General features: G+C 41.0%; 1 protein-coding gene across 3 annotated transcripts in view; it reads right to left on the reverse strand.

Annotated features, from left to right (window-relative positions):
• LOC146785770 (phospholipid scramblase 1-like) overlaps positions 1 to 27,356 on the reverse strand; it is a 420,799-nt gene that overhangs the window by 15,042 nt on the left and 378,401 nt on the right. For all 3 annotated transcript variants that reach the window (XM_085635025.1, XM_085635026.1, XM_085635027.1), the window contains 2 exons: positions 22,982 to 23,143; positions 12,131 to 12,292 (listed from right to left, as the gene is read on the reverse strand). In XM_085635025.1, coding sequence (XP_085491151.1) covers positions 12,131 to 12,292; positions 22,982 to 23,143 — 324 coding nt within the window. The remainder of the gene's footprint in view (positions 1 to 12,130; positions 12,293 to 22,981; positions 23,144 to 27,356) is intronic.

Below are 27,356 nucleotides of genomic sequence, written 5' to 3' on the forward strand. Positions count from 1 at the left end.
ACTTGTACAGCCCAATGTACCTTCCATAGCTTTTAAACGTATTTTAGCTGGAATTAATCTCAATCTTTTAGGACTCTGCAGGAAAAAGCCTAGGGATTCAGCCTGCTGGTTTAACGAACGCTGTACTAGAGCACAAAAGTTTCTGCACTGCCCTTAGAACACCACCTAGAGATATTGCCCTAGTAAAACAGTTACATTCAATCTATAAAGCTGAGAGAGATAATAGATTATGGGCCCTAAAAGAAGAAGCATTGGACAAATTAACAAAAGATGCCACACTAAAATAATAGTAGGAACTTTTGGCTCATTATTAATGCCCCTTTTCTTAAATATGATGCAGATATCTCTTTAGACCAGCATGTCGCAGAAGATGATTGCGTGAGCCACTTCACAGGGGTATTTGGTTTCTGAAACTGCATTTTGCGGTCTGATTTGCAAGAGGCAGTCAAACTATCCTTTACTCTGGATGAAATGCAAATTTCATTGAATCAATGTAGCAGATTGAGAGCAGCTGGCCCGGACAGGGTGCCAATAGACTTCTTTTTATTGAACCAGGAGCTTTGGGCCCCATTACTTACTAATGTGTTTAATGCTGTTTTACTAACGGATGTTCCCCACTTCTGTAAAAACTTAGTGATTGTACCAATCTATAAAAGGGGAAATTAAGCACATTCAATTATCGACCAATATCGCTGCTAGACACTACAGTAAAAGTAATGGGGCATTTCCCGCTAAATTGACTTGATGATTTGGCTTTAGAAAATAAGATATTAATTCAAACACAGTATGGTTTAATGCAGAATAAAGGGACTGTGGACCAATGGTTCAATTTAAATTTGCTGATCGCCAAATACATGGCAGCAATAAAAGGTCACCTCTATGTGGCCTATATGGAACTCTCGGCCGCTTGGCCCATAAGAAACTTTGGTTCATAATGGAAATTATGGGGATAGGTAAAACAAAAATAAATTTTATTTGGGAGTTGTACTGCTCAGCCACGGCTTGTGTTGGCTTTGGGAGAGAGGGGGAGTGTACTAGACACTTCCCACACTCCTGTGGCGTTAAGCAAGGATGTGTACTGGCACCTTTTCCTTTCTCCCTCTACACGAATGGTGTGGAGGCAGCATTGGTTGAGTCAACTAGTGATGTCCCTGTTGTCAACTCTGCCCACGTTCCACTTCTGCTATATGCAGATGACGCGGTACTGCTGGCTCGGACCGGCAAGGCGCTGCAGAGGCATAGACAACTATGTAAGGTTTATGAGCAACTTGGATCTTAAAGTAAATGAAACTAATTCTTTTGTGCTCGTGGCAGGAGCAAGATTAAGAATCCAAACTATTTGGAACGTTGAGGTGAGGAGATTGGAGGTGGTAGTGTCATTCTCCTACCTGGGGGTACTGTTTGACTTACAAAATACATGGAAAATCATGGTGGCAACATTATAGGGGGAATTTTTAGCTTCATCAAGAAACTGGGGCATAAACCCTTAGAAACTATAAAAAAGATTTATGAAGCAAAAACAATGTCTGTGGCAACCTATGGAGTACGTGTTCCCAGTTTGCAAGAAATTGAGAATAGATTTTGGAAACGCCTAATTGGCGTTCCTCAATCATGTTCTTCTTATAATTGCCACATCGATTGGACATCCCTTTCATAATGGATCAGAGCTAATTGCCCCCCCACCTCTTGTGGCATTCAGAATGGAGGAGGGAAACAATTAAGCTAACGCAAGATATTTTGCAAGATTGCCTAAAGCTTGACGGGTCTCGAAAAATAAAATGGCTGCAATTTGTCAAGCAGAGCTTCTACTCCATTGGCTTGTCAAACCTATTTGATTAACCATCCACCTGCACCTCCATTTCTAGGTCAGAAATGAAAAATCGTTTAACAAAAAACAAAGGAATATGAGATGGAAAACGGACTGTGGCAAATCAAGGGTTAAACAATATCACCTAGAACCAAAAGCAATCAAATCTGATCCTAATAATTTATCTTTTGTGACCAATCCTTATCACAGATTTTTATTAATAAGGTTCCGCTGGAACGATATTCCCTTAATGCTTGGTTACCCCGCTAACACCCTCTCTATGAATGCTTTGTTTGTCCTTATGACTTTATCAGCCCATTGGGACCTTCATTTGTTATTCTCCTGTAAATTTTACGGAGAGGAAGAGGTTTATGCGTTCAATCTTGCGTGCTCACAGTGTGTGACAATGTTGTCCAACCTTATGCTATCTAAAACAGTTGTCTGATCCCTTTATCTTTTTTGGCTTGGCTTCATTTTTTCCAAGGAGCTTTAAAAAATATAAAAAATGTAAGCTGAATTTATAACGCAAGAGGTTTCTAATTCTGTGCCATATTTTAATTGCATCTCCTAGCTTTTTATTGCATCTTTTAACGACTGCTGTTTTTATGTGTATCATGGTACTGTGATCTTATTATATGTAGAATTATTTTATGCCGTTTTATCAGATTGGCGAAATAAAGTGAGTAATGAATGGATGAGTACACAGCAGGGAGTAAAAGTAATTCACAAACGGCCTCAGGGTTACTCATTAGGTGGCTCTATGTATTTTGCCAAAAATGGTAATATCTCTCAGGGTGTGTCAGCAAATGTTAATGTCCATCTACCATGTGGTAAACCTTTGTGCGAGTCCTGTGCGGCTAAACTTCAACTGCAAGCCTTTGAGGAGCGTCGGCAACATCAAAAACAGAACGTTGATGCTGAGCTCGCAACTTAAAGATATTTTAAGTTGGGAGTAATCAGTTGGAGAGAGCGAGAGAGTTAAAAGATAGACAACTGAGGAAAAGGGTTGCAGGCCTGGGTGATTAACTGGCATGAGTGTAAATTCAGGACCACAAGTGTAAAAATTCAGGACAAAGGGTCAAAATTCAGGACATAAATTCTGGACAGAAGTTCAAAATACAGGAAAAAAAATTGGGACAAAAGGTACGTTTTGCAGACACATTGGAGGAGGTCGCGCAATAGTATATAAGTAAATAGACAACCAACATAAGTAAAAGTCAAAATAAGTTTATTTTATGTGGGACAATCGTGCACTTCACAGTTTTTCAGTATGTGCCCAGCTTTGAGAAACTGTGCAGGTCTTTTGTGGTATTTCACATTATCCTAATCTATTTATATGGTTACAGCACTAGGTTGTCCAGTATGATATTTTGTTTACAGTTCATGGTCCTGAGCAGGCATGTTTGGAGAGAGAAGTAGTCAGGAAGATCTGCTCAGATTGACATTGCCGATGTAGCAATGTCCTTTGTGAAGGTACCTTACACGACAGATGTTATAGTTGTGATGAGTATCTGTTTATTGAACATATAAAAAATAAATTACAAAATATTTTTTTAAAATACATAAATTCTGCCTACCTGCTAGATCCACTGTTATTTAACTTTGCATGAATGAAAACCAGCCTGGAGAATTGTGTCTGCAAAAATTAAATGTATACTGGCCACCATATCATGGCGGTTAGCTGTTACTTTGCTTTTGACAAAAGTACCACTGGTGGAAGTTCTTTGGCAAAATTATGTCTGCGGACATGGTGGAGATCTGCAAGCATGGTCGATGATTCACGGTTGTTGAGGAAGGGCCTCCACTGACCCAGTGGGGTGCTAGCCATACTTTAAAAGACCCCCAAAGACCCAAGGTAAAACTGTTGATTACAGTGTACTGCCGGCACCCTTGCATTATTGTGGTTGGCCTGAAAAGGTACCTACAACCGGTCACCTAATCCACGTAGCCCAACATTGACAGATGAGATTGTCATTGCTTTCTATGGGCACGTTTTGCTTTTTCTTTAAAACAAGAATAATAATCATATATCTTGATCCCCCTTAAAAACGTTTTTGTTGTTTTAATCATTAAAGTATTCCTTTCACTAAATTGATTTGTGTTTATTTCAGGTGTTGTATGTTTTACCTTTAAAGTTGTTTTGGTCCCACAAAAATACTTCTGAACATTTACTTTGAGGAGCGTGTTGATTAGTTTGAGGGAGTTTATGCACAGCTTGCCCATCAGTTTACAATCCAATTTCCTATGCAGGACCTAGAACATCGAGACAACCGCAGAATGCCATGCGTTAGGCAGAAGCAAGCGAAGGCACACCCCCTGCTGTAACTACCCCAGTTCCCATTGTCATTCTGTATGTAACAATCAGCTGAAGTCAGAATGACAATGGGCCAGTCCTCAGTCTGTGCGATGTCGGGGAGGGGCTGCTGCAGCCTCTACAGTCTAAGTGCGAGCTGGTTCCAATAGCAAGAACATTAAATTCCTAGGGCATCTCCAGGGGAACAGCACAACTTGCTGCAATCCCCAAAATTACAGACAAATGGTAACGGACAATGGACAACATGCCAAAATAACGGGCGGTCCGTGAAATTTACGAACGGTTGGTCACCCTATGCAGGTCACGATGCCATCAAATTTTGCAAGTAACCTGGTTAAAAGCATACGTATAGTTAAGACCCTGAGACAAAATGTTACAAGTATCGCAAGCCCATCAAAGAGGATAAAGTCACAGGATGTTTTATTTTAATCGAAATTTGGAAAGATTTCTCTACAACTATACTCCCTTTTACTCTAAAGAAGTGAGAGGACAACCCCATTTTTATTTGGGTAATTTGATCCACCAGGAGTCAAATAGTGCACAGCACTGAACAAGCATTTGCAATGCAATAGGTTTCCTTTTGCGAGAGTTTAAGCTATTGGCATTGTAAATGACGATGCCATTTATTTCTCTGTTTTTATAATTAACACATACATACAAGGCATTGTCCTTTACAATGCCAATAATTCAAACTCTTGTAAATGCAAGTTTCAAAGGAGCAGCTGCCATTGTCCCGGGTGCTTGGAAAGTGAAAGCGTGCATGGTGCGCTCAATGTTGCAGGGAAGCATGTCGTGCCTGCAGTAGGAGAAACTCATTAAAAAATAGTGCTTACAGACTAAATAAGACATACCGTGTAACAGGGCCAGTCCTCATGGGAGGTTACAAATGAAGATAAGGCGGTACTAAGGAGGTATTAACAAGCCTGTTAACACATCAGAAGCCAGCATTTACAAAGGAAAATGACACAAGCCACTGACAAATATGAGCAGAGTTGGCGGGGCTTCAAGTCCTTACTCGAATACAGCATGCCTCGCACAGCAGCGCCTGTGCTGCCCAGGCTCGACCAAAAAACGGAAAAAAATCATCTCCGGCAAATGTGCTGTTAGATTGTGGCCCGTCGCCTTTGTGCGCAAAACATTTGATCAAGATGTGGAGGTTTATGCCCCACGTATCAAGCTATTTTCAGTTCATAGAACACTCCTTCATGTGCTGTGAAAAATATGGTGCCAAGACTACAGCCTCTCTGCTAAAGCCACCAATCACCAGGCTATCAGGGACCTAAAAAAACGTAACAAAATCTGCCAGTACATACTACCGTGCTCCTCGAATTTAATCAGGGAGTAATCATCTTTTGAGAGAAAACAATCCCTTCCACACAGCGTCTACTGCAAAGTTCATGGAGTCTTCTGCTGAGCTGTGCAGTTCCCTATCTGAATTTTTTCATGGCTTCCCTTTGACATTAGTATAATACCTTTCATGAAAGATTGTGATTTTGACTCACCCCAGGGACATTGGACGAACTTCAGCCTATACTCAATGGTCTTTATTATAAATTTGACTCCCCTCAAATGCACGTCCTACTTGTGCCCTGATGAGACGTCTAGACATCATAGCTCCTGCTGGACCTCTCTTACATCAGCCACAAAGTACGTCCTCTGTTGTAAAACATTCAGTGTCCCTCAAGCATCTTAACTTCATACCCATCTTGTTGTTGCTCTTCTCTCTCAAATCTCTGAAAACAAAGTAAGCTGCCAAATTTCCTCTTTCAGCAAAACCAATTTACTTCATTGCCATGCTTAAGCTGGATTCCTCCACTCCATGGAAAACCAGTACAAAGACCGAGGCAGGCCTAAATTGCACTTTGTCGACAAGTAAACAGACCACAGCGTGCCAGTTTGCGCCACACCGAATTACAAAAAGCTTTTCCAGGAAAACCGCCTTCATAAATCACTCAGAGTTTATTTATTTTCTAGCTCTAAATCTTCGCTTAACTCATGATGCATATTTTCCCTTAACCTACAGGTTTGCATTATATACCTTATATTCAGCCACCAAAATCAATAAGCAATTTGAGAATGCAGATCAGCATAACACATCAAGGATTATTATGCACATAATTCCCCGCTGGTCTTCAAGCTGCGATCAGGGTATGTAACTACATTGGCTCTCTCTATGCAGTTTCTGTACTTTCTAAGTGCAAAGGAATGTCTTCAAACAAAGAGAAGGCATGCACTCATCTTTCAAATGCTGAGGCAATGTCATCGTTCAACTGGTAACTGCTCATGTGAAAGTTTTTCACAAGCCCCCTTAAAATGCACTTACCACCCCTCCAAAAAAAGTAAAGAAATATAAAAAAATCAAATGTAATATGGCTCATTTAACAAGCCGTCATCCCTAAACAAGTGGTCCCCAACGAACACACAACACTTATGTGTGTAAGGAAACTGTTACTTACCAGTGTTCCTCGCCGTAAAACCGGAAATGATGTTTCGGAGCACTAACGATTAAGGAGCCGCAAAATACAAGTAATGCAAGAGTGACCCAATTGCAAGCAGCTGGCGGTATTACATTCAGTATAGTGAAGTAAACTCCTAGGCAATCTCCAAATCATATATGAACATCTATCGTATTTAAGTTATAGGAAAACGAGAAAAAAGCTAAAGCATGCATTCAGTACAGGTATTATGAGTTTTATTTCTTCATATTATTCATATGGTAAATAAGAAATATCATATCATATTTTACATACAATGTAGGTTAAAAGTAATGGATCAACAATCATAAAAAAATGCATATACAATACAATATAAAATAGGTGGCAGCTTGTAATGAATAATCGCAATCGACGCGCGTTTCGACGTTCACAACGCCTTCATCAGGAGTAGCCACTTAAGTATCTACAATAATAAAAGACATATAATCGTAAATAAACAAACTAATGTTTGTATTTATATCAAATTCATATCTCAATCCCTGCATAAATACATTCTCAGATTCCCTATATAAACAATTCAATATATATTATGATCTGGTGTCTGTGATAATAGAATGCTGATACAAATTAATTTACAAACATTCAAGACAAATTTTAGCATTGTTATAAATTGTAGGTAAAGAAAAGATGGAAAAGATGCAAAGAAGAAAGTAGAACAAGAAAAATAGTATTACAAGGGTGAACTTACTTAAAATATTATAGATCGATCATTTAGAAGAACTCCGCATTTCGGATGTAGTCTATCCGGTATAGATAATTGCTGTAAGTATAACAATTACAATGAGCGACTTGTTATTTATAACTGTTATACGTATTCAACTAATGTTGACTATAACGGAACCGAATGTTCCGCGTTATATTCGAGCTAGGGGTCTCGTAACTAAAGATTTAAATTTATTCTAAATTAATATAATGTGACTTACTTTCACAGGTAAAAGGATTAGAAAGTTCATCTAGAGAGCAATCCTATTTGGGTGCGAAATTGATAGAGAATCTAAAAATAAAGCATAATACTTATGTTTTTTGTGTTAGTCCTAATAACGATGACAAAGTAAATCTTTAAAACAAATGAGTAGATAAACTACCTTTTGTATCCCTTTTGGTTCGGAGAAAAAGTGATGGTCCGAACTGAACATTAGTCCGCGTATTAGCCTAATTTAATTATCTCGATAAAATCGGTTGAAGTGGGGTATCTAAAAGAAAACAGAGGAGTTATCCAAAAATGAGTAAAATAACTAACCCTCATGTAAATTACTGATATCAAGAAGAAAAACAGACTAACCATGGCTCAAATCACCATAAGGATAAACGTTGTTGTTGCGATGCCGCTAAGTATAAGCTCAATATAATGTCTATACTAAGTGAGTCTAATATAGAGAATAACTAAGAGGAGCTAAATTTTACCTTGTAAAGTTCTGGTCAGGCTGAAAATGGCCTCCGGCGTATCGCGCATACACAGAAGAAAACGGGATAGCAAAGGATATAGACTACCCACACGAATAAGTACTCGTTGGTAGATCATGTGATAGATCACATGACACCTTTCTTGTATTCGTAACAAGCAACAGAAATGTGGAATTGTAGAACACAGAATACAGTGTATTTTATTCTTTGTCCATGTCAACTTGGATATGTCGGAGAAACATCCCGAGCTATTCATACCAGGATTACTGAACATCGTTCTGCCATTAGGACAGCTAAACTCATTGCACCATTAGTTAAGCACTTTATTGAGATGAACCACAAACCGGAAGATCTCCGATGGAGAATTCTGGAAAAAATCAGAACCCCAAACAATAAAGGTGGTGAGAAAATACGCAGAAAACGTGAGGTTTTTTGGATTTTTTCACTTAACACTTTCAAAAAAGGATTAAAAAATGAAATACCCTGGGAGAATGCTATTGTTTGACGGATTTATTGATTATCTTGTATTTTGCAAATACAAGGTATAAATACATTGGTTTATTTCCACCGTTACTAAGATAATTCATTAATGGACTCTTTATTTTAAACCGTCTCTGAGTTCATGTGTTTTCGAGCTTTTACCATGATATGTACATATCAATAAAGTTTGTTGAACATCGGTAGTTCTAGTTGAATAGTCCATTCTCGTTTTTGCCTGCTTTTCAACATTACAGCAAGGTTCCTTCCTCTAATAATTAGGACTGTTTGTTCATAACAAACCATCCTTGTGTTGTTTTTTCTTTGAGATTAACAAGTATGGTCTTTTAACATTTAACATAATAATGATATAGTGTTTATCCATATAGATATTTAGATTTAAATGTGGATTATTTGTTTAAAAATAAAAATCCGCATATTACGTAGCACACATGACCCGTCACATGACTTTGTTACGAATACAAGAAAGGTGTCATGTGATCTATCACATGATCTACCAACGAGTACTTATTCGTGTGGGTAGTCTATATCCTTTTCTATCCCGTTTTCTTCTGTGTATGCGCGATACGCCGGAGGCCATTTTCAGCCTGACCAGAAATTTACAAGGTAAAATTTAGCTCCTCTTAGTTATTCTCTATATTAGACTCACTTAGTATAGACATTATATTGAGCTTATACTTCGTATATGTGTTTTTCAGATTCCAGAAAAACCATTCGTGGAACTTATTTATAAACTTAGCGGCATCGCAACAACAACGTTTATCCTTATGGCGATTTGAGCCATGGTTAGTCTGTTTTTCTTCTTGATATCAGTAATTTACATGAGGGTTAGTTCTTTTACTAATTTTTGGATAACGACTCTGTTTTCTTTTAGATACCCCACTTCAACCGATTTTATCGAGATAAATAAATTAGGCTAATACGCGGACTAATGTTCAGTTCGGACCATCACTTTTTCTCCGAACCAAAAGGGATACAAAAGGTAGTTTATCTACTCATTTGTTTTAAAGATTTACTTTGTCATCGTTATTAGACTAACACAAAAAACATAAGTATTATGCTTTATTTTTAGATTCTCTATCAATTTCGCACCCAAATAGGATTGCTCTCTAGATGAACTTTCTAATCCTTTTACCTGTGAAAGTAAGTCACATTATATTAATGTAGAATAAATTTAAATCTTTAGTTACGCGACCCCTAGCTCGAATATAACGCGGAACATTCGGTTCCGTTATAGTCAACATTAGTTGAATACGTATAACAGTTATAAATAACAAGTCGCTCATTGTAATTGTTATACTTACAGCGATTATCTATACCGGATAGACTACATCCGAAATGCGGAGTTCTTCTAAATGATCGATCTATAATATTTTAAGTAAGTTCACCCTTGTAATACTATTTTTCTTGTTCTATTTTCTTCTTTGCATCTTTTCCATCTTTTCTTTACCTACAATTTATAACAATGATAAAATTTGTCTTGAATGTTTGTAAATTAATTTGTATCAGCATTCTATTATCACAGACACCAGATCATAATATATATTGAATTGTTTATATAGGGAATCTGAGAATGTATTTATGCAGGGATTGAGATATGAATTTGATATAAATACAAACATTAGTTTGTTTATTTACGATTATATGTCTTTTATTATTGTAGATACTTAAGTGGCTACTCCTGATGAAGGCGTTGTGAACGCCGAAACGCGCGTCGATTGCGATTATTCATTACAAGCTGCCACCTATTTTATATTGTATTGTATATGCATTTTTTTATGATTGTTGATCCATTACTTTTAACCTACATTGTATGTAAAATATGATATGATATTTCTTATTTACCATATGAATAATATGAAGAAATAAAACTCATAATACCTGTACTGAATGCATGCTTTAGCTTTTTTCTCGTTTTCCTATAACTTAAATACGATAGATGTTCATATATGATTTGGAGATTGCCTAGGAGTTTACTTCACTATACGAATATTACCCTGTCCTAGGAATACAACTATTTGCTGTTCAGGGGGTCCTTGTTTTCTTCCACTGGTATTACATTCAGTACAAGTGATTTCAGCAGGACTTGCAGACAGTGCATGCATGCTGATGCTCGACCTAAAAATTTAGTCCTTCCTATGGAAGCCAGCAGTGAAAAAAAGATGACATTAGGAATGACTGAAGGAATGGTATCAAGTGAAAGATCCACAAGAGCTGAGTGATTAGAATTGACGGAGATGCTCTTGAGACAATTTACAAAGGCATACATTTATTGTTTGGTTTACATTATTCATCAAGATGCTGCTGGTTGATTAATAAAAGCTAAAGGGGAACAACCTTTACAACGCAACTATTACAACGCACTGCACTTACAACGCAATTTTTACAACGCAACATCCACTACAACGCATTCCATTACATCGCATGACACAACAACGCATTTTTAAAAACTACCTTTACAACGCATTCCATTACATCGCATACTACCTTTACAACGCATACCATTACAACGCATAATATTACATTAAAACCCCTACACTATCCAACACTTACCCTACTGTTGCACCCCCTGGAGTTAGAATAGTAATTTTTACCCCCATACTATCCAACACTTACCCTACTGTTGCACCCCCCGGAGTTAGAATGGTAATTTTTACCCCTATACTATCCAACACTTACCCTACTCTTGCACCCCCTGGAGTTAGAATAGTAATTTTTACCCCTATACTATCCAACACTTACCCTACTGTTGCACCCCTTGGAGTTAGAATAGTAATTTTTACCCCCATACTATCCAACACTTACCCTACTGTTGCACCCCCTGGAGTTAGAATAGTAATTTTTACCCCCATACTATCCAACACTTACCCTACTGTTGCACCCCCTGGAGTAAGAATAATAATTTTTACCCCTATACTATCCAACACTTACCCTACTGTTGCACCCCCTGGAGTTAGAATAGTAATTTTTACCCCTATACTATCCAACACTTACCCTACTGTTGCACCCCCTGGAGTAAGAATAGTAATTTTTACCCCTATACTATCCAATACTTACCTTAAATGCAATGTAATATTATGCGTTGTAATGGTATGCGTTGTAAAGGTAGTATGCGATGTAATGGAATGCGTTGTAAAGGTACTTTTTAAAAATGCGTTGTAGTGTCATGCGATGTAATGGAATGCGTTGTAGTGGATGTTGCGTTGTAAAAAATGCGTTGTAAGTGCATGCGTTGTAAAAGTATGCGTTGTAACGACATACATCCAAAGCTAAATCATGAATATCCTTTATCTCAAGGGAAAGTTTGCTCTGTGTGAAAAATTTCTCAAACACCAGAACTCGTGTGTGATGGTGCACTCACCAGCATAGTCCGATACCAGTGGATCCTTTTTGAGAGGGTGGGCAGAATTATAACGTCAAACTAGAGGCACAAGTGTTACAAGGCTGTTATCAGAAAATGACTGAGGTTACGATCAGCCTGAGATTAGGTAAACTGTACATCCTGCACAGGGATACTTCAGATATGGCGTACCCTGCCCTGAAACCCACCAGAAATACTGCTGTATGTCGGTTGCACCATAAGCATGTAACAGTTACTTCTAAAAAACTTACTATTAGGAAACAGGCACTAAGTAGCACCGCTTTCATTTTCACATCAAGGTCCATAGGGAATTGGATCCCGAAGTTGTCTGCATCTGTGAATCTCTCCTTTACAAATCCACCCCACTGCTTGGAAATCCTTCCAACATCTTGGGACTCATCAAGGGATTTTACCTGGGAAAACAAGTAGCAACAGAAGCATAAAATGTGTGTTATGACTGCATAAACATGTTGCAGAATTTACTCCCTATAGTGATTCATGTGCTACTGGACCTAGAGTCACCCCTTTACACCAGCCACTTGATACATCCCACTGTGTTAGAAGAGACTGGAATAATTTTAATTGACGCCATGTACATTTCTTAAAAAATCAGAGACTTGCCCGTACTCTTATCACAGAGCCCCTTTTCCACTCTTGTGAATGGTTCATTTCTCATATTAACCTGCTGTTTCCAGGTGAGAACAGAATTAAATATTACCCTCAAGTATGAGAAGTTATGTGCATGTTTCTAATCAACACCTATACTAAAGTGTCAATTTCTGGGGGCAGGTGACCCACAGGTCATTACAAATGACGGGTTAAGGTTGACTTGACGATCCAAGCTCTCATGGACGATGAATAATTATCGACCAACAGCTGAAAAGCTTTTAGAGAGCAGGCTAAGTAGGACTGCATCATAGGCATAGAGGATTATGGAGATGGGTTGATGGCTAACATGGGGCACGTCCTTCCACACTCCACCAAACACCTTCTTTAAATTATTAGTATAGCTAGAGAAGAGAAAGGGCTTAAGGACATCACCCTGCCTCACTCCCCATCTATAACTAATTCCTTTGTGTATTTCCAAACAATTCCATATCTCACTCTGGGAACAGTACCAGGGTAGATGTTCCCAATAATTTTAATTAAGTAAACATCTACCCCATGCCCTCCTTCAACAGCCATAACTTACTATGGGAGACACGGTCAAAAGCACATGACGGGTCAAAAGTCAAGTAAATACTGCCCTTTTAAGCTATTGTGTATTTCATGGCCGACAGGTCCAAGTTCAAACTATTCCACAGTGCCTAAAACCCTCTGAATACCATACTGAATGTCTGACAAAAAGTGATGCTATTCCGCCCACTCTTCTAATCTACCCAAGATAGTCCTTCCTACCATCTTGACCAGTGCATCAAACAAAGAAACCAGGTCACCACGACTGCGTTTTCTTATAGATAGTAAGGACTGAGACCAGTATTTAGGTTTCCATTCTACAAGTTGTCATCAAAACATATGTTAATTGTGGACCCCAGAATTCAACATTGACCTTAAAAGATCTGAAGGGACCCCATTGGGTCTGGAGATTTTGAATTGGGACATTTATTAATTGCGGCGATTACCTCTTGCAAGGTTGGCATAAACATTGCATAATCTTCACTAAAAAGGAAGGGGATCATATGATTCCTCCTCCTCGCTATTAACCTTCTCAACTTTTTTTCCAATTGCATATACACTACAAAAACAGGCAATCCATTCATGGGCCAAGATAGCTACTTTAAGTGAGGGACCTCACTGATTCATCACTTGCCAGAAGGCCAGGTTATCCTGGACCTTACTGGTTGCCTCAAGGGCAGCCCAAGCCTCTTCCGTAATGGTTTTCTTACTCTGGCTGAGGGCACCGTTATGCGCCTTCTGCACTCCAAAATCTCACTTTGTAATCGATTACCTTTTTTCAGAGCAGCTTCAATTCTCACAGGAGTCTTTCAACATTTGTGGTCGAACCTTTATGATCCTTCTGCTAGAAGGCTTAGAGAGTAAATCTTTTATATATTTCGAGATTGGAACCAAACATCCTTTAATTCACATGTTGCCAGCAATCTCATCTAGTTAAACATTTACCTACATTTTGTATTCCTTTATTAATTTTGCCAAAAAGTTATCTGGGTTCAACCAGTCCCATTTATTCATGGAGTATTCTGCTAATCACCTTAATTTCTCTAGCGTCTTTATAGCACGTACTCTGGGCGTCCCATACAGAAGAATCAATCTGCAAACTTTGTGGTTGGAGGTCACTAAAGCAATTTCCATGAAGTTTAAAATTATGGCTATGGAATCTCAGATTATCAGACACTAGTATATATTCAAAAATACTTCCTTCTTCACTAGCTGTACATGTCTTCTCAAATAAGACTGTCGGTATGCTTACTTCATTTGCAAACACAAAATTAGTTTTTAAGAGCTTGTGTTTAATCATGCTTCCATACACTGTTCATGCACCACCTGGGAGCTTTTTTGCCTCTGCACCCACGTCTTCAATAAAGCGCGGTCGCGCCTCCATGCATGAATGCCCCCGGAAGACAGCGCTGGAGCTTTATGTGCACCAGCACTATTTGTATAACAGAAGGGGCCAAAAACAAATCTTCGGCCCCTTCTGTAATACCAAAGTATCCCAAAGCAGGTGCAAATGTCCGTTGCGCCCTTGGGGCACTTATGTAATACGGCCCCTGGTGTTCTCTAAGCCCAAAATTTGGTAATGTGGGTCACCAGCCCGGTATTTCTACACACTTCCATTTACTAGGGTAGAAATATAAATAGCCATACCTTCTTCGGCTCTACCTGAATTGGGCTTAATTGCTGACGTGGAATGTCATATTCCCAATAATATGGAGTGGTTCTAATGACCATGTGTCTTGAAAACATAGGATGTAATATATTTCAATGAAAGTAATCAATTTAATGTTGTCTAATTTGTTTTGTAGGTCCGCTACATTCCAATATAGGATGCTCAAACTAGTGTCAACTGACTTAGCCTTTAACTTTTTACCCCTAGCGTCAACTAGGCAAGTGTATGCCCCCTTATCCATTACACCTTCTAACATGCCAGTCAGTGGGGCATGTGTAACACCTATTGGTAAAATAGATTAGGTCTTCTCCGTCCTTGTTGACATTGAATGTGGAGGTTCAATACATGCTGGCCACTGTGGGTACGCCAATGTTTTTAAAGCCTGCCATTGTAAAAGAAACTGTGTGTCACGGAATAAAGCATTGTGGTGAATGGAAAGCTATGAATGGCTGAAGGAGTCGCATGATGCACAATCCAGCACAATACCCCATAGCCTCAAACCTAGTCTCCATACTTGTGCCATTCCACATTCTCATTCCACTCTCCTCTCTTGCACCAGCCCCTTTGTTGAAGATGGAATGAAGTAGGCATCTAGCACCATGGAAATAGCAGATATTCTGTGGGTGCTTTTGTAGAAATATGAGTAAATTCACGAGAGATGTGTAATTTTTATATGTGCAGAGTAAGAGGTGTGCTCATGTAAGTGTTGTGTAATGGTGAATCGTGTGAGTCAGTGCAGCGTGAGTGTAGTGTGAAAATGTGCCAATGTGTCAGGTGAGCTGCATGAATGCAATGTGAGAGGAGGGCCCATGTGAGTGGCGGGTGAGAGCAGTGAGTGCAGGGTGGTGCGAGAGGTAAAAATGCAGGGTGAGTGGTGTGCCTGTGTGTTGGATAGGATGAGCAGTGAGAGTAATTGGTGAGTGCATGGTGAGAGGAGTTAGTGCAGAGGGAGTGGTGTGCTCCTATAGGTTACGGCACACTATTGTCTCTTGTGCAGGCAGGATGAACAGAGTGCCTGTAGTGCAGGCTGAGAGGTTTGTCTTTGTGATTGCAGCGTGAGTGGAGGAAGTGCAGGGTGAGTGGTGAGACTACAGCGTGAGTGCTGTGCTTGTGTCTGTGGTGTGAGTGATGTGCCCGTGAGAGTGAAGATGTGGGTGACTGGGGAGCTGTGTGAGTGACCTGAGTGCCTATGTGAGTACACAGTGAGCGTGCACAGTGAGCAATGTGACAGTGTGAGAGGAGTGGCTGGAGGGTGAGTGATGCTACATAAGAGTTTGGGTCAGGGTGAAATTACAGACCGGGAGGAATGAATGCATGGGGAATGATGTGCTTGTTTGAGTGAGTTTGCAAAGTGAGCAGTGAGAGTGACAGGTGAGTGAAGTTTCACTCGAGTGCAGGGTGAATATTGTGCTCTTGCAAGTGCAGGGTGAAAAGCATGAGTACACAGTGAGTGGTGTGAGTGCAGTGTGATCACTGAGTTCAGGGTGAGTGGTGCGCTCATTTCACCGCAGGGTACATTGAGGGAGAATGGCATAACCTCAGAGCGAGAGGCATGAGTGCAGTGTAGTCGCTGCGAGTGCAATGTGAGCGGTGTGCTCGTTTGAGCACAGGGAAAGAGGAGAATGAACAGTGTGAGAGTAGGGTAACAGCGTGAGTGCAGTGTGATCGCTGTGAGTGTGAATGTGACAAGTGAGTGGAGTGTCAGGTGTGGGCAGGGTGAGTGGTGTGTGCATGTGGTGCAGAGTAGAGCAGGGTGAATGGCGCAAGTACATTGAAAGCAGTGTCAGTGCAGTATGAGGGTGAAAGTGAAGGGTTAGTGATGAGAACGAGGAGTAAGATGTCTGAAGGCAGGCTGTATACACAGACATCTGGAGTAACTCAGCATTGTATTGATGGCTTGCGTAGAGTTTCATATGTTAAATTATTGCTATTATGGCAACAATTGGGGCTTGAGATTGGTGGAAATAAATAATGTGCTGATCCTGCAACAAAATTTCAGTCTCTTGATTAGGGTTGCCAGCTGATCGGATTTCTACCAGCACCACTGGTATTTTGATGTCCCACTCACTACAAAAAAAGACAAAATCACCTAAAGCCGGTATTTTCAGCACTCATCTGTGCACACTTTCAACAGCACATACAAATAAAAAGCACTTTTAAATGTGTTCTAGGGCTGCATTAATTAAACAAAAGATAAAAAGGCAGAAAAGTCATGTTACAAATGACTACATTCCATTTTATTTACAGCTCTATTTAGTTTCCAGGCGAGGCCTTTTCAGACATTTAAACAAATGGCCAGTATTTTTCTTTTGAAAAGGTGGGATCCCTACTTGTGAGATGCCTTTTGACAAAATGCATTCTCCCACTGTGGCAGTAAAAATAAAATACAAACGTAAGGAATAGCGGAGTGGGGACCCAGGGGTTACTGGAACCAGTAAACAAAACTAACAAAGCCTCCTTAACCAGTTCAAAGGTATGTAAATTGTATTTTAAAAACCTGTGAAAAACTCAGGCGTGGCAGAGATAAGACTCCAGACACTGCCAGCCAGCCCACAGCAGCCCAAGGCCTTCAGCCTTGTACCAGGTGGAGACTGAGTTGAGCAAATATATTCATTACAGGACCTGTCTGACAGGCTGCCTTTTCCTGCATTTCCCCCTCCAATGTATCATTCCTGCTCCCAGGTTCTCCTTTTATAATGCTTTCACGGTTCTTTACACCGACAGCAGTAATAGTGTTGTGAGTCCTTGATGGTCTCAAAACAAGTACCGACTTTTCCACTGATGTGAGGCACAAATTAAACTTTTTCAAGTGTTTTCAACCTCACCTCGAGCACTGCAAACATTGAAGTTGATCCATTACTGCCTTTTGCAAGACTTATAAGTCCTCATTTGAGAAGGAACCTCCACCACTCCCATTGGACGTACCTTTAGGTGAAACAGTGTGAAGGATCTGAAACACTAAATGTAAGCGGATTCTTTGGGGTGGGTAGGGAAAATCCTGCTTTGCTTCATCCCTGATGATTTTGAGTTTTTAGGAATAGAAGGGGATACTACCACCTCATGTACTTCTGCCTGAGGGTTTATAAAGTGATGGGGAGCCTCAATTCTAGCGTTAGAAATAAGGACCCCTTTAAGTCATAAGTTGCTTCCGACAGGAGGTTAGCCTAGGGGTCTACAGCACTTTCTGTACTGAGAGCTACTTATATTCAATGAAACACATTGAGAGCTACTAATATTATTGGTGTGATCTAATTTCAATTGCATTATATGTATATTAATTCAACCAAGCAAAAGGTCTCTAATCTAATAAGTTGGGCTGCACACAGATGAGCTACTCGGAGGTAGCTGGAGAGCTACAGTTACTCATGAGCTACTGGTTGGAGACCCCACTAGTTGGAGTGACTGTTTTATGGCAGTGACTGTGGTGAATTTTCGTTTCCCCATTGCTCCTTACAAGGCCAGCATAAAGAACCACCAGACCTAGCCAAGCCCAGGCTCCTCTGGGCTCTAACTGGCACCAACGAGCCCCTCTCTTTGCCCAGGCCATGTCTCTTGTGTCCTGCACAGAAGGTGAGAAAGCACTTGAAATAGCCAACTGGGCTCTTGGCCACCAGAAGGGAGTTCTGAGCTTTGTTGTCCAGTCTAGTGGACTCAGATGGAAACTGTGTCCCACAAAGCAGGTTTGAATGTACTCCGTATAGGTCAGCTGGGCTCTTCCTCACCTCCCTCACCAGCAGGGAGCACTGGGCCTCATAGTCCAGCCCAGTGGCCCACAGATGGAAATAAAGCCCCATGCAGCACATGAGCAAGCTATGAACAGTGCAGTTTGGCTCCTCCTCACATCCATCACCAGCCGGGACTTCTGGGCCATGTAGTCCAGAGGCCCTCAGATGGCAACTGCATCCTGTGCTACTCAGTCACCACTTTGCACATTAATAATTACTGCCACTGAAGTGCCACTGTTCTGGCCCCAGCGATACTTTATCCCACATGAAATCAGAAGATCATGCCGCAGGTTTCAGTTACCCCGCTTGCTGAAGGGTTACTGTCACCACAAACATTGTTTTCACCATCACACAATACATAGGTAGACATAGCAGTCTTTTCACAGTAGATAGTGCTACCAGGTTTACTGAAACCCAAACCACTGTGACTAAATACAGCACCAATGTGATTACGACCACTGCAATCTCCGGTTGTTGCAACCAAGAGTACCCCTGCTCCTACTGAAGATCCTATGTCCATGAAAAACAGAGAGGTACCCCTTGTGAAGGCCAAGGGAAATAGGGTTATTCAACCTAGGTAAGAGAAAGGGTTCCCTTAAGGCACAAATAAAAACAGGTATAAAATAATGTACCTTATAACTTAACAAATACATACAACAAAATTTGGAAAAGTTAAAAGTTCATTTATTTGAATATATTAAAAAACAGTCATTAGGGATAACTAGACTAAATCCCTGAACTAAAACAAGATAAAATTGAGACAATATATATAATTGCGACCTGCACAATTACAAGCAGACAGAACAGTTACAACACACATTTGTTGGATACAGGTTTGTATATTCTTTTAACTTTTAACTTTTCCATATTTTGTTGTATGTATTTGTTAAGTTATAAGGTACATTATTTTATACCTGTTTTTATTTGTGCCTTAAGGGAACCCTTTCTCTTACCTAGATCCTATGTCCACCACTTCAATGTGAGCACCTACCCCACTGTCAGATTACATCACTTAGCTTTATTACCACAAGCAGCACTACAACCTCAGCTAAAATGACCACATGGTAACTGCCAATGCAAAGGAAGTGACAGTTACCTATACAATCAGAGTGCTGTGTCTGCTCTTGTGTAATAACAATGGCAGCTTTTTCACACACAGAGGGCATGTGTCAGTGAGGGCTTAAGAAGGTACATCCTCTGCTTGGTCAGGAGGCAGCTGAAGGGACATGAGGCCTCGATATCATATGGGCTCTGTGGATGGCCGAGCTACTTGCACACAGCTCTGTCCCATCTTGGAGTGGAAGTACAACAGTCCTGATGTTTTCATGGATGGATAAGCTTAATTGAAGAGGCTTGTTTTCAGATTTCCTTTTAAAGCGATCATGTTGAATTGATCTTTAAAATTTGGATCCAGAGCTATCGAAAGTGAAACTGAGTTAAGGCTGGCTGACTTCATGCCCGAGTCTTTCAGTTGAATTAACGTAAACGTGCAGATTGGTATTGGTAGTCCTGGTTATTTGCCTCCGAGAATATTTTCTCAACAGCCAATGGAGATACTTTGAATTTAGAGCCTCCTATGCTTTGAAGACAATGTGGCGGAATCTGAACTTTGTTCTCTCTCTGCGCCACCAAAATCATTTGCACTTAATTCTATAAGGGCAAGTGAAACATGGGACTAATTGTTAAAATTGAAACAATCTCTAAAACATATCTATTTTTCTTATGCCTGTGTAGACAAAGTTACAGTATTCCAGTTTTGCTCGACCAAGGCAGGAATCATTTTAATCTGATGAGGGAACTAAAACCGCTGGATTCTTCCTAGCAGCCAAGTTAGATTATTAGATTTCTGATTGCTGCTGCGTATTCACCCCTGCCAGAGATCTCAAGTTTTGCGTCAATAGTGCTAAAAGGTTACTTGAGGTGACGTTAGACCAGGGTACAGCCAAAGATCCAGGGCAACAATGATGGAGGGCAGGCCAGCCACAGGACCCACGCAGGGCCTGTGGCTGGCCTGCCCTCCATCATTGTTGTAAAGTACCTTGGATGGAGCAAGCGTCTAAGACTGAATGTGTTGTTTCGGATTCACTCAGTCGGGTCGATGCATTGAGGTGGAGCCTCACAGCAGTCTCCTTGGATCATTCTGTGTCATCGAGCCTCACAGTCAGGTGAATGTATCGTCATTGAGCCATGCAGGGATGTCCTCAGACCAGAACTGAATCGGATGAGAGCAGCGCAGTGCTGTGGATATATTGTTTTTTGTAGAAACAGCTGCAGAGCCCAAGTCTGTGGCCCAGGACCTGAGAGGGTGCCTCAGGCAAGGGTAGGACTCACAGATGGCAGAGTCCAGAAGCACCAGCAGAGTTGCAAGAAGTATTTTGTGACTCGGAGACTTCATAGAAAAATAGGCAAGCCAACAAGCCCTTTTGTAGAAACTTGGGTTCAAGGATGTAGAGAACTGGTTCAGTCCTTCTGAATCCCAGGCAAGAAACAGCAGGCCAACACATCAGAGCAGGTAGCAAAGTGGCAGTCCCTCTTACAGCACAGCAGCTCTTCCTCAGGCAGATTGTACTTGGTTTGAGCAAAGTTCTGATTTGGTCGTGTCAGGGGTCCAGTTCTTCTACCCAAATGGGTTATTGAAATGGGGGGAAACTTCAAAGAGACCTTTCAATATTACATGGTCCCAGCCTCTCATATCCTGGCTCTAGACTCACTGCATGGATGGTATGCAGCTCTTTGTGTGGGGACACCCAGAGTCCTACATGGTTGCACTTGTCAGCTCCTCCCTCCTAATCTACCTCAGAAAGGTCCATAAGCCATGGGCAATCCGGTTGCAAATGTCCCCAGTTCCCTTTTTGTGACTGTCTGTGATTTTAAATGGTTAGCCGAGAGACCCCGAATCACTATATTTTCCGAATTGGAAATTACACGTAAAAGATGTTTTAAGGCAATCCCAATGTTTACCTATGGGAGAGACAGGCCTTGCAGGATTGAAAAATGAATTTAGCAGTTTTTCACTACCAGAGCATGTAAAACTTCAAAGTGAATTTCCTAATTTGTAAATACAATGCACCCTGCTTATAGGGCTGCCTAGGGCCTAAATTAGGGGCGACTTGTCTGTAATAAAATGGAGGGTTTGGCCCTGGCAAGTAGGTTAACTTGCCAGGTCGAAATGGCAGTTCAATACTGCACAGACAGGCTCTGCAGTGTCATGCCTGAGCCATGTGTAAAGGGCTACTGAGTCGGTGGCACAATCAGTGCAGCAGGCCCCTTAGTAGCATTTAATTGGCAGGGTCTGGGTACATAGTGTACTTGACTTGGGACCTATAAGTAAATTAAATAGGCCAGTCATGGATAACCCAATGTTGCCATGTTTTGGGTACGGAGCATATGTACTTTAGCACTGGTTAAAAGTGCTAAGGTGCCCAGAATCATAAGGTCAGCAAAACAGGAAGCCAGAAGGCAAAAAGTCAGCGGAAACCACTCCTAGGATGCCAGGTCCAACAGCTGGTTTAATATTTGCTTGTCAAGCAGCATGATGGACGTAGGGCTGTATATACTCACCCATTTGGCTCTGACTTAAGAAGCTCAATTGCTTAACGTGTTTACACAACAGATGAGCCCTGAAACACACCAGGTATTTGTGTGCTGTTTCGTTGATCGCCACCCCCCCCCCCAGATTGGCACACATTCCATACATAAAACTATGCCTGTACATCATGGTTTATTACAGAGCTTAGTCTCTTGTTAATCCCATTTAATAGCTAACTGTAGCTCATCGAATTTGCTGATTCGGCTATGCTTATGCAGTGCTTAATTTGTGCCAGTGATTGCAGATGTTAGAACTGCCACTTATTTTGGGGGAACAGCACTTATTCTACCTCATCCAAATTTGACCCAGAACAAGAGAGAGAAACACTAATGGGGTAGAGAAGTAGGGAGAGGAGGACTGAAAAGGTGACAGGGCGAAAACAGGGATGAAAGGAACCTGCAAGAGTGAGATAAAGGTGAAAGAGTAAACTTACTGTGCAGCTTAAGTGTCTCAAAACCATGACAATCTGTAGCCGCAGGCATGTCAGCAAAACGTTGGACCCCGGCACCTATTCCTTTACAACTTAAGCACCGCGCTTGTCAACCCGGGAGCATTTTCTTGGAGGAGAGATGGTTTGAGTAGAAAGGTCTCTCTGCAGCGGACAGTCTCAAGAGAAGGGTGTGCTCTAGATTATTCTTGTGAAACGATAGTAGGAAGCTCTCCCAATTAAAATTATGGGAAAGTCACGATTTGCACAAGTACAGCACAAAACCCTTACATTTTGCCTTCATTATGCATTAGGCATGCAACGTCAGAAAATAAGTCTAAGTAAGCAACTTCACCCCTCTACACAAACCTTGCATTCCCTTTTCCTTTTTTTAGTTTTTAGTGTTAGATATCAGTGAATTGAATACTTGGTAGACTGTATAATCAGAAACGCATTCATTTTACATAAGCAGAAATAATGTATTGATCAGGAACAAAAGTTTCACTTGTTACATACCTCAAAATCCACATCTCCACAACAGCTGCAGGGAACAAATGGGCCAATAATTTTCAAAACGCCCTCTTTTTTCTCATTCTGAACTGTAAACTTGGGCAACAATGGGTGCCAGTTCTGGATAACATAGCCCACGGTGGTTCCAGGGGGTGCCTGCACCTCAAGCTTTCACAAACAATGAAAAGAACAAGTAGAATTAGTTCTTCAAATTTATTTGGAACTCAGCTGAACAAGATTTCCACTAAACATTTTTGCTTTATTGCATAAGGAAGTGCATTCCCACACAGTCTACAATGCATTGTATACATCCTTAGTTATAGGTTCTCCTCTGTGAGAACGAAAACGTTAACAATGAAATGCTCTGGTAAAGGCAATTGTTTTGGCTGTTGTGTCATGTAAAGATTTCCGACCTTCACTAACATAGAAATCACAGGCCCAGCAAGGGGCGCAGCTGTGCACGTGTCCCAGACACCCTATTGTTCTTTCAAGTGTCTTGGCGGCTAAAAACTGCATACTCTGGAGCTGCAGAGTACCTTAAACCTCATGGTGATCCCTTAAAGCTGCCATCTTACTTCTGAATACTTATTGATTTTGTTACTTCTCGTTTTTTCTATTCTCTCCTAAACTGTGTGGGTTTTGAAAGTTGCCTCTTCCTTTTTAGGTCTGGCCTGGCGAAAGCAGCGCATGCACTGTCCTGCCATGCAGAGGCCTTTTGGGATCGATACGATTCCAGCGTGCACGCGGGAGACAAACGAGACAGAAGATGTGCACGCGGGGATTGGATGCTTTACTGGCGGCGCGATACACAGGGGACTTTCTTTTCCGCCGCCAGTAACAGCAGTGCGCATCTTCTGTCCGTCCCATGACGGACCGCGCTTGTATTTCTTTCCGGTGTGTTAAATATAAAATCAGACTGCGTGTGTGCTGTAGATTTTCAGATTGCTTCTTGGAAACAAAGTAGACACTATCATAGGAGTGACTTTTTGGGGAACCCACGTCGCTGTGTAGACTAACTCCGGAATGATGCGCAGTTAAGAAGAGTTGCTAAAAAAAACAATTGCGTGCTATGATTTTGCGTTACATGATTTTCGTTGAAAATACAAAGTAGGATGACCCTTTCAGCAGCGCCGCTCGCCGCCACTTCAAGTCCCTTCCGGTCACAACCCACCCGAGCCTGTCTCGGACTATAGATGACCCTCTCCTCCCTTGTTTAACCATAGCGCTCCGATGCACTGAAAGGCGTGTCATGGAACAACTACTGATGTTTTTATTTTATTTTTTTTCGGTGTGTTCTTAAGTATAAATCAGACCGTGTGTGCTGTTGATTTTCAGATTGCTTCTTGGGAGCAAAGTAGACACTATCATAGAGTGACTTTTTTAGGGGACCCACGTCGCTGTGTAGACTAACTCCGGAATGATGCGCAGTTAAGAGTTAATAAAAAGACAATCGCGTGCTATGATTTTGCGTTACGTGATTTTTTTATGAAAATACAAAGTAAATGGAAAATATGTACTGTCAGCTTTCTAGCTCGCTGCTTGTCTTTTGCCACCTCGAGAGCTGCGCTGGGTTCAGTGGGGTAACATTAATCCCCCGCAGCCCCCGCGGTGCTGACCTCAGAACTGCTGACAGGGTCCGGAGCATGGGCGGCCCGCTCCATGTACTTTGCAGGGGCCCACCTCAAGTTTTGTTACGTCACTAGGTGGGTAATCTGATCGCGTGTTTAACATAACCCCGCTACATTTTGAATGCATGAGTGAATTAACTAACACCTACAAATAAATAAGTGCATGAAAGAATGACACAGGTTAAACGAATCACACAGTGTGCTTCACGCACCCAGTTACCGCCTCGGGGCGCTTTGGTGATTATGGTTAGAGCAGCGGAGGGACCGGTTTAGAATTTGGGCACTTTAGTGAAAGATGCTTTTTTAAGAACCCTTTTGAATGGCGTTAAAGGACATTTTTCAGAAAAAAGTATTCAGTTGGATCAAAGTACACAATTAGAAATTGTTCAACTCTGCTGTGTGCAAAAGTTGTTTGATGTGTTTTTGCGTGCTCTTTCATGTGTAACTGGTGCTCATGTAGAGCACTCCATAACCTTTGGGTCAGAGTTTGTGCTATATAAAAATGCAAAAAAAGAGGCAATTTACAAGCACAAAACCATTTTCTCCCAATTTCGCAAGGGTCTTGCAATTGTGAACATACCTATTTGCGCTTCTGAGTTTCACTTATACATACATGCAAGGAGATTTAACGAGGAGCTGAACACCCCAACACCCCTCCTCCCCTCCCCCGGGAGTACCATGTAAGACAAAAAATAAGTTTTCCCACTATATTAGAAAGGTTACTGGTCTTAGTTGTAAGATTAGAAAAAATAATACTTTTAATTTCACTTCTTCTCAATAAGCATTGCAAGAACAAAAAAACTAGAAGACTTTTTTATGTTAATGATTTTTTAATAGGGTCGTTCAGTTCTATAAAATATCTTATTGGTTACATACAAGGTAACAAAAATACTTAACACTTTTTTTATTATAACTTTTCAACATGCTGCACAGTAGCCATGCTGCTTTACAGCATAGCTTAATTACATTGCCAGAGCCAATAGCTCTGGCTACACACTATGGTTCCAAAGGCGAGACCTATTGCCTATGCCAATGCTTGTTGTTCAAAGTGCCTGTATCTTACGTCCTCGTGCTAGGATGTCCCTAGCCAAGAAGCCCAAGCTACACATCTCATTGCAGCCCCCCATCTCCTCCAACATTTTACCGCTAGGTCTTGTCAGCTTTGCATGTCCTTCTCAGGCTAACATTCTAGTCAGAGCAGAGAAATTAGCCCCTGTCCTCACCCACACTCAAACACCACCGACCAGCTTTACTATGCCCACAGTTTCCAATGAACAACCCGCTGACCCTGAAAGAATAGCAAAGGCCCTAGCCCACTGATAGTATGGCCCTCCAGTTGTGTCTCACATTTTGTCAGCCATCACTTGCAGACATTCAGCCGCAGGCTGACAAACCTTCAGCTATCTCTAGGAGACCCTCAGCCACACTAGTCTGGCCTTCAGATCGCCTCAGACAGTCAAGAAAACTTACGTGGCCCTCTAACATCCTCAGACAGAGGTGGTACGCCCTCCCTCCACACCCTCAATCAGTAAATGACACCCGCAGCCAAACCTGTAAACCTTCAGCTGACACCATGAAACCCTAAACCTCTCCTTAAGAGGACTTCAATAAGCAGCTTCTGGCTCAGAGAACCCTTTGTGGATATTAAAACATCCTCGATCTGACTTCACGCACTACTATCCCAATAACATACGCATTTACCCAGCGCAACACAGATTTTAACAATAAGAACCGGTCACCCCCTTCTACTGTTCCCAGGATGCCTTAAAATGCCTTTTCATAAGCTAAGCCCACCTTTAGTGTCCCCCCCTCCACATTCCATCAGCCAGTCTCAATTGACCCGAGTCTTCCGATTACATCCCAGCCCTGCACCACCTGCAGACAAGCCCCTCACACGTCTTATACTGGCTCTCAGTCAAAGCTATATTTCCATTCAATGTTATTTGATATGTATGTCATAGGCATTCTTGTGTGTTTACATAATAAATGTTACTATTTTTAAATAAAAAAACATGGTTATATATTTCAATAAACTTGCAAATAAGTAATGTTCCTCCTATTTAGTAAATATGAAAAGTGACAAGGAGTCGTTCGATAGTTTATAAAAATAATATAGCAGAACATTCTAACTGACATTACTTCTAGCACAGTTCAGAGGATGCTAAATAAATAAAGAAGACTGCAACTTTCAGCATATCAGAAGCAATGTCTGAGGAGAAGTGATGCACGTGAACAAACAGAAAAGTGACAACTGAGAAACCACAATCATGGAAAAGTTATAAGGAAAGATAGTTTTAAGGAAAAATTCAATATTTCATTAAACTTGAATGGAATTTAGGGGTAGTTAGGTTTTGGGGTTCAGGGTTGGATGATACTTAGGGTGACGAAGCGTTAGCAATAAATAATGGGTTGAGTTCGGCCATAAAAAGGCATTCTTAGGGTTAAGGAATGTGGTTTTTAAGATGGTGAGGGATTTTTAGGATTTGCGGATGAGCAGCATTTAGGGGTGGTGAGGGGTTTTAGATGGGTGGCAAGGTTATTTGGGTTCATAGGGGGGAGTTTAAGTTTTTGAGGTTAAATGATTGGTAAAGTTTAAAGGTGGTGAAGGGTTTTTAGGTTTAAGAAATGGGAGGAGTTTAAGGGTGGTGAGTGGTTTTAGGGGGTCTAGATAGAGTAAATTTTATAGGAAGAAAGCTTTAGGGTGGAGTTGTGGCATAGGAAGGGCTTTTAGGGCTCAGGGAGGGGAAGAATTT

Source organism: Triturus cristatus, chromosome 11 (genome assembly GCF_964204655.1).
Source record: "Triturus cristatus chromosome 11, aTriCri1.1, whole genome shotgun sequence".
Lineage (NCBI taxonomy): Eukaryota > Metazoa > Chordata > Amphibia > Caudata > Salamandridae > Triturus > Triturus cristatus.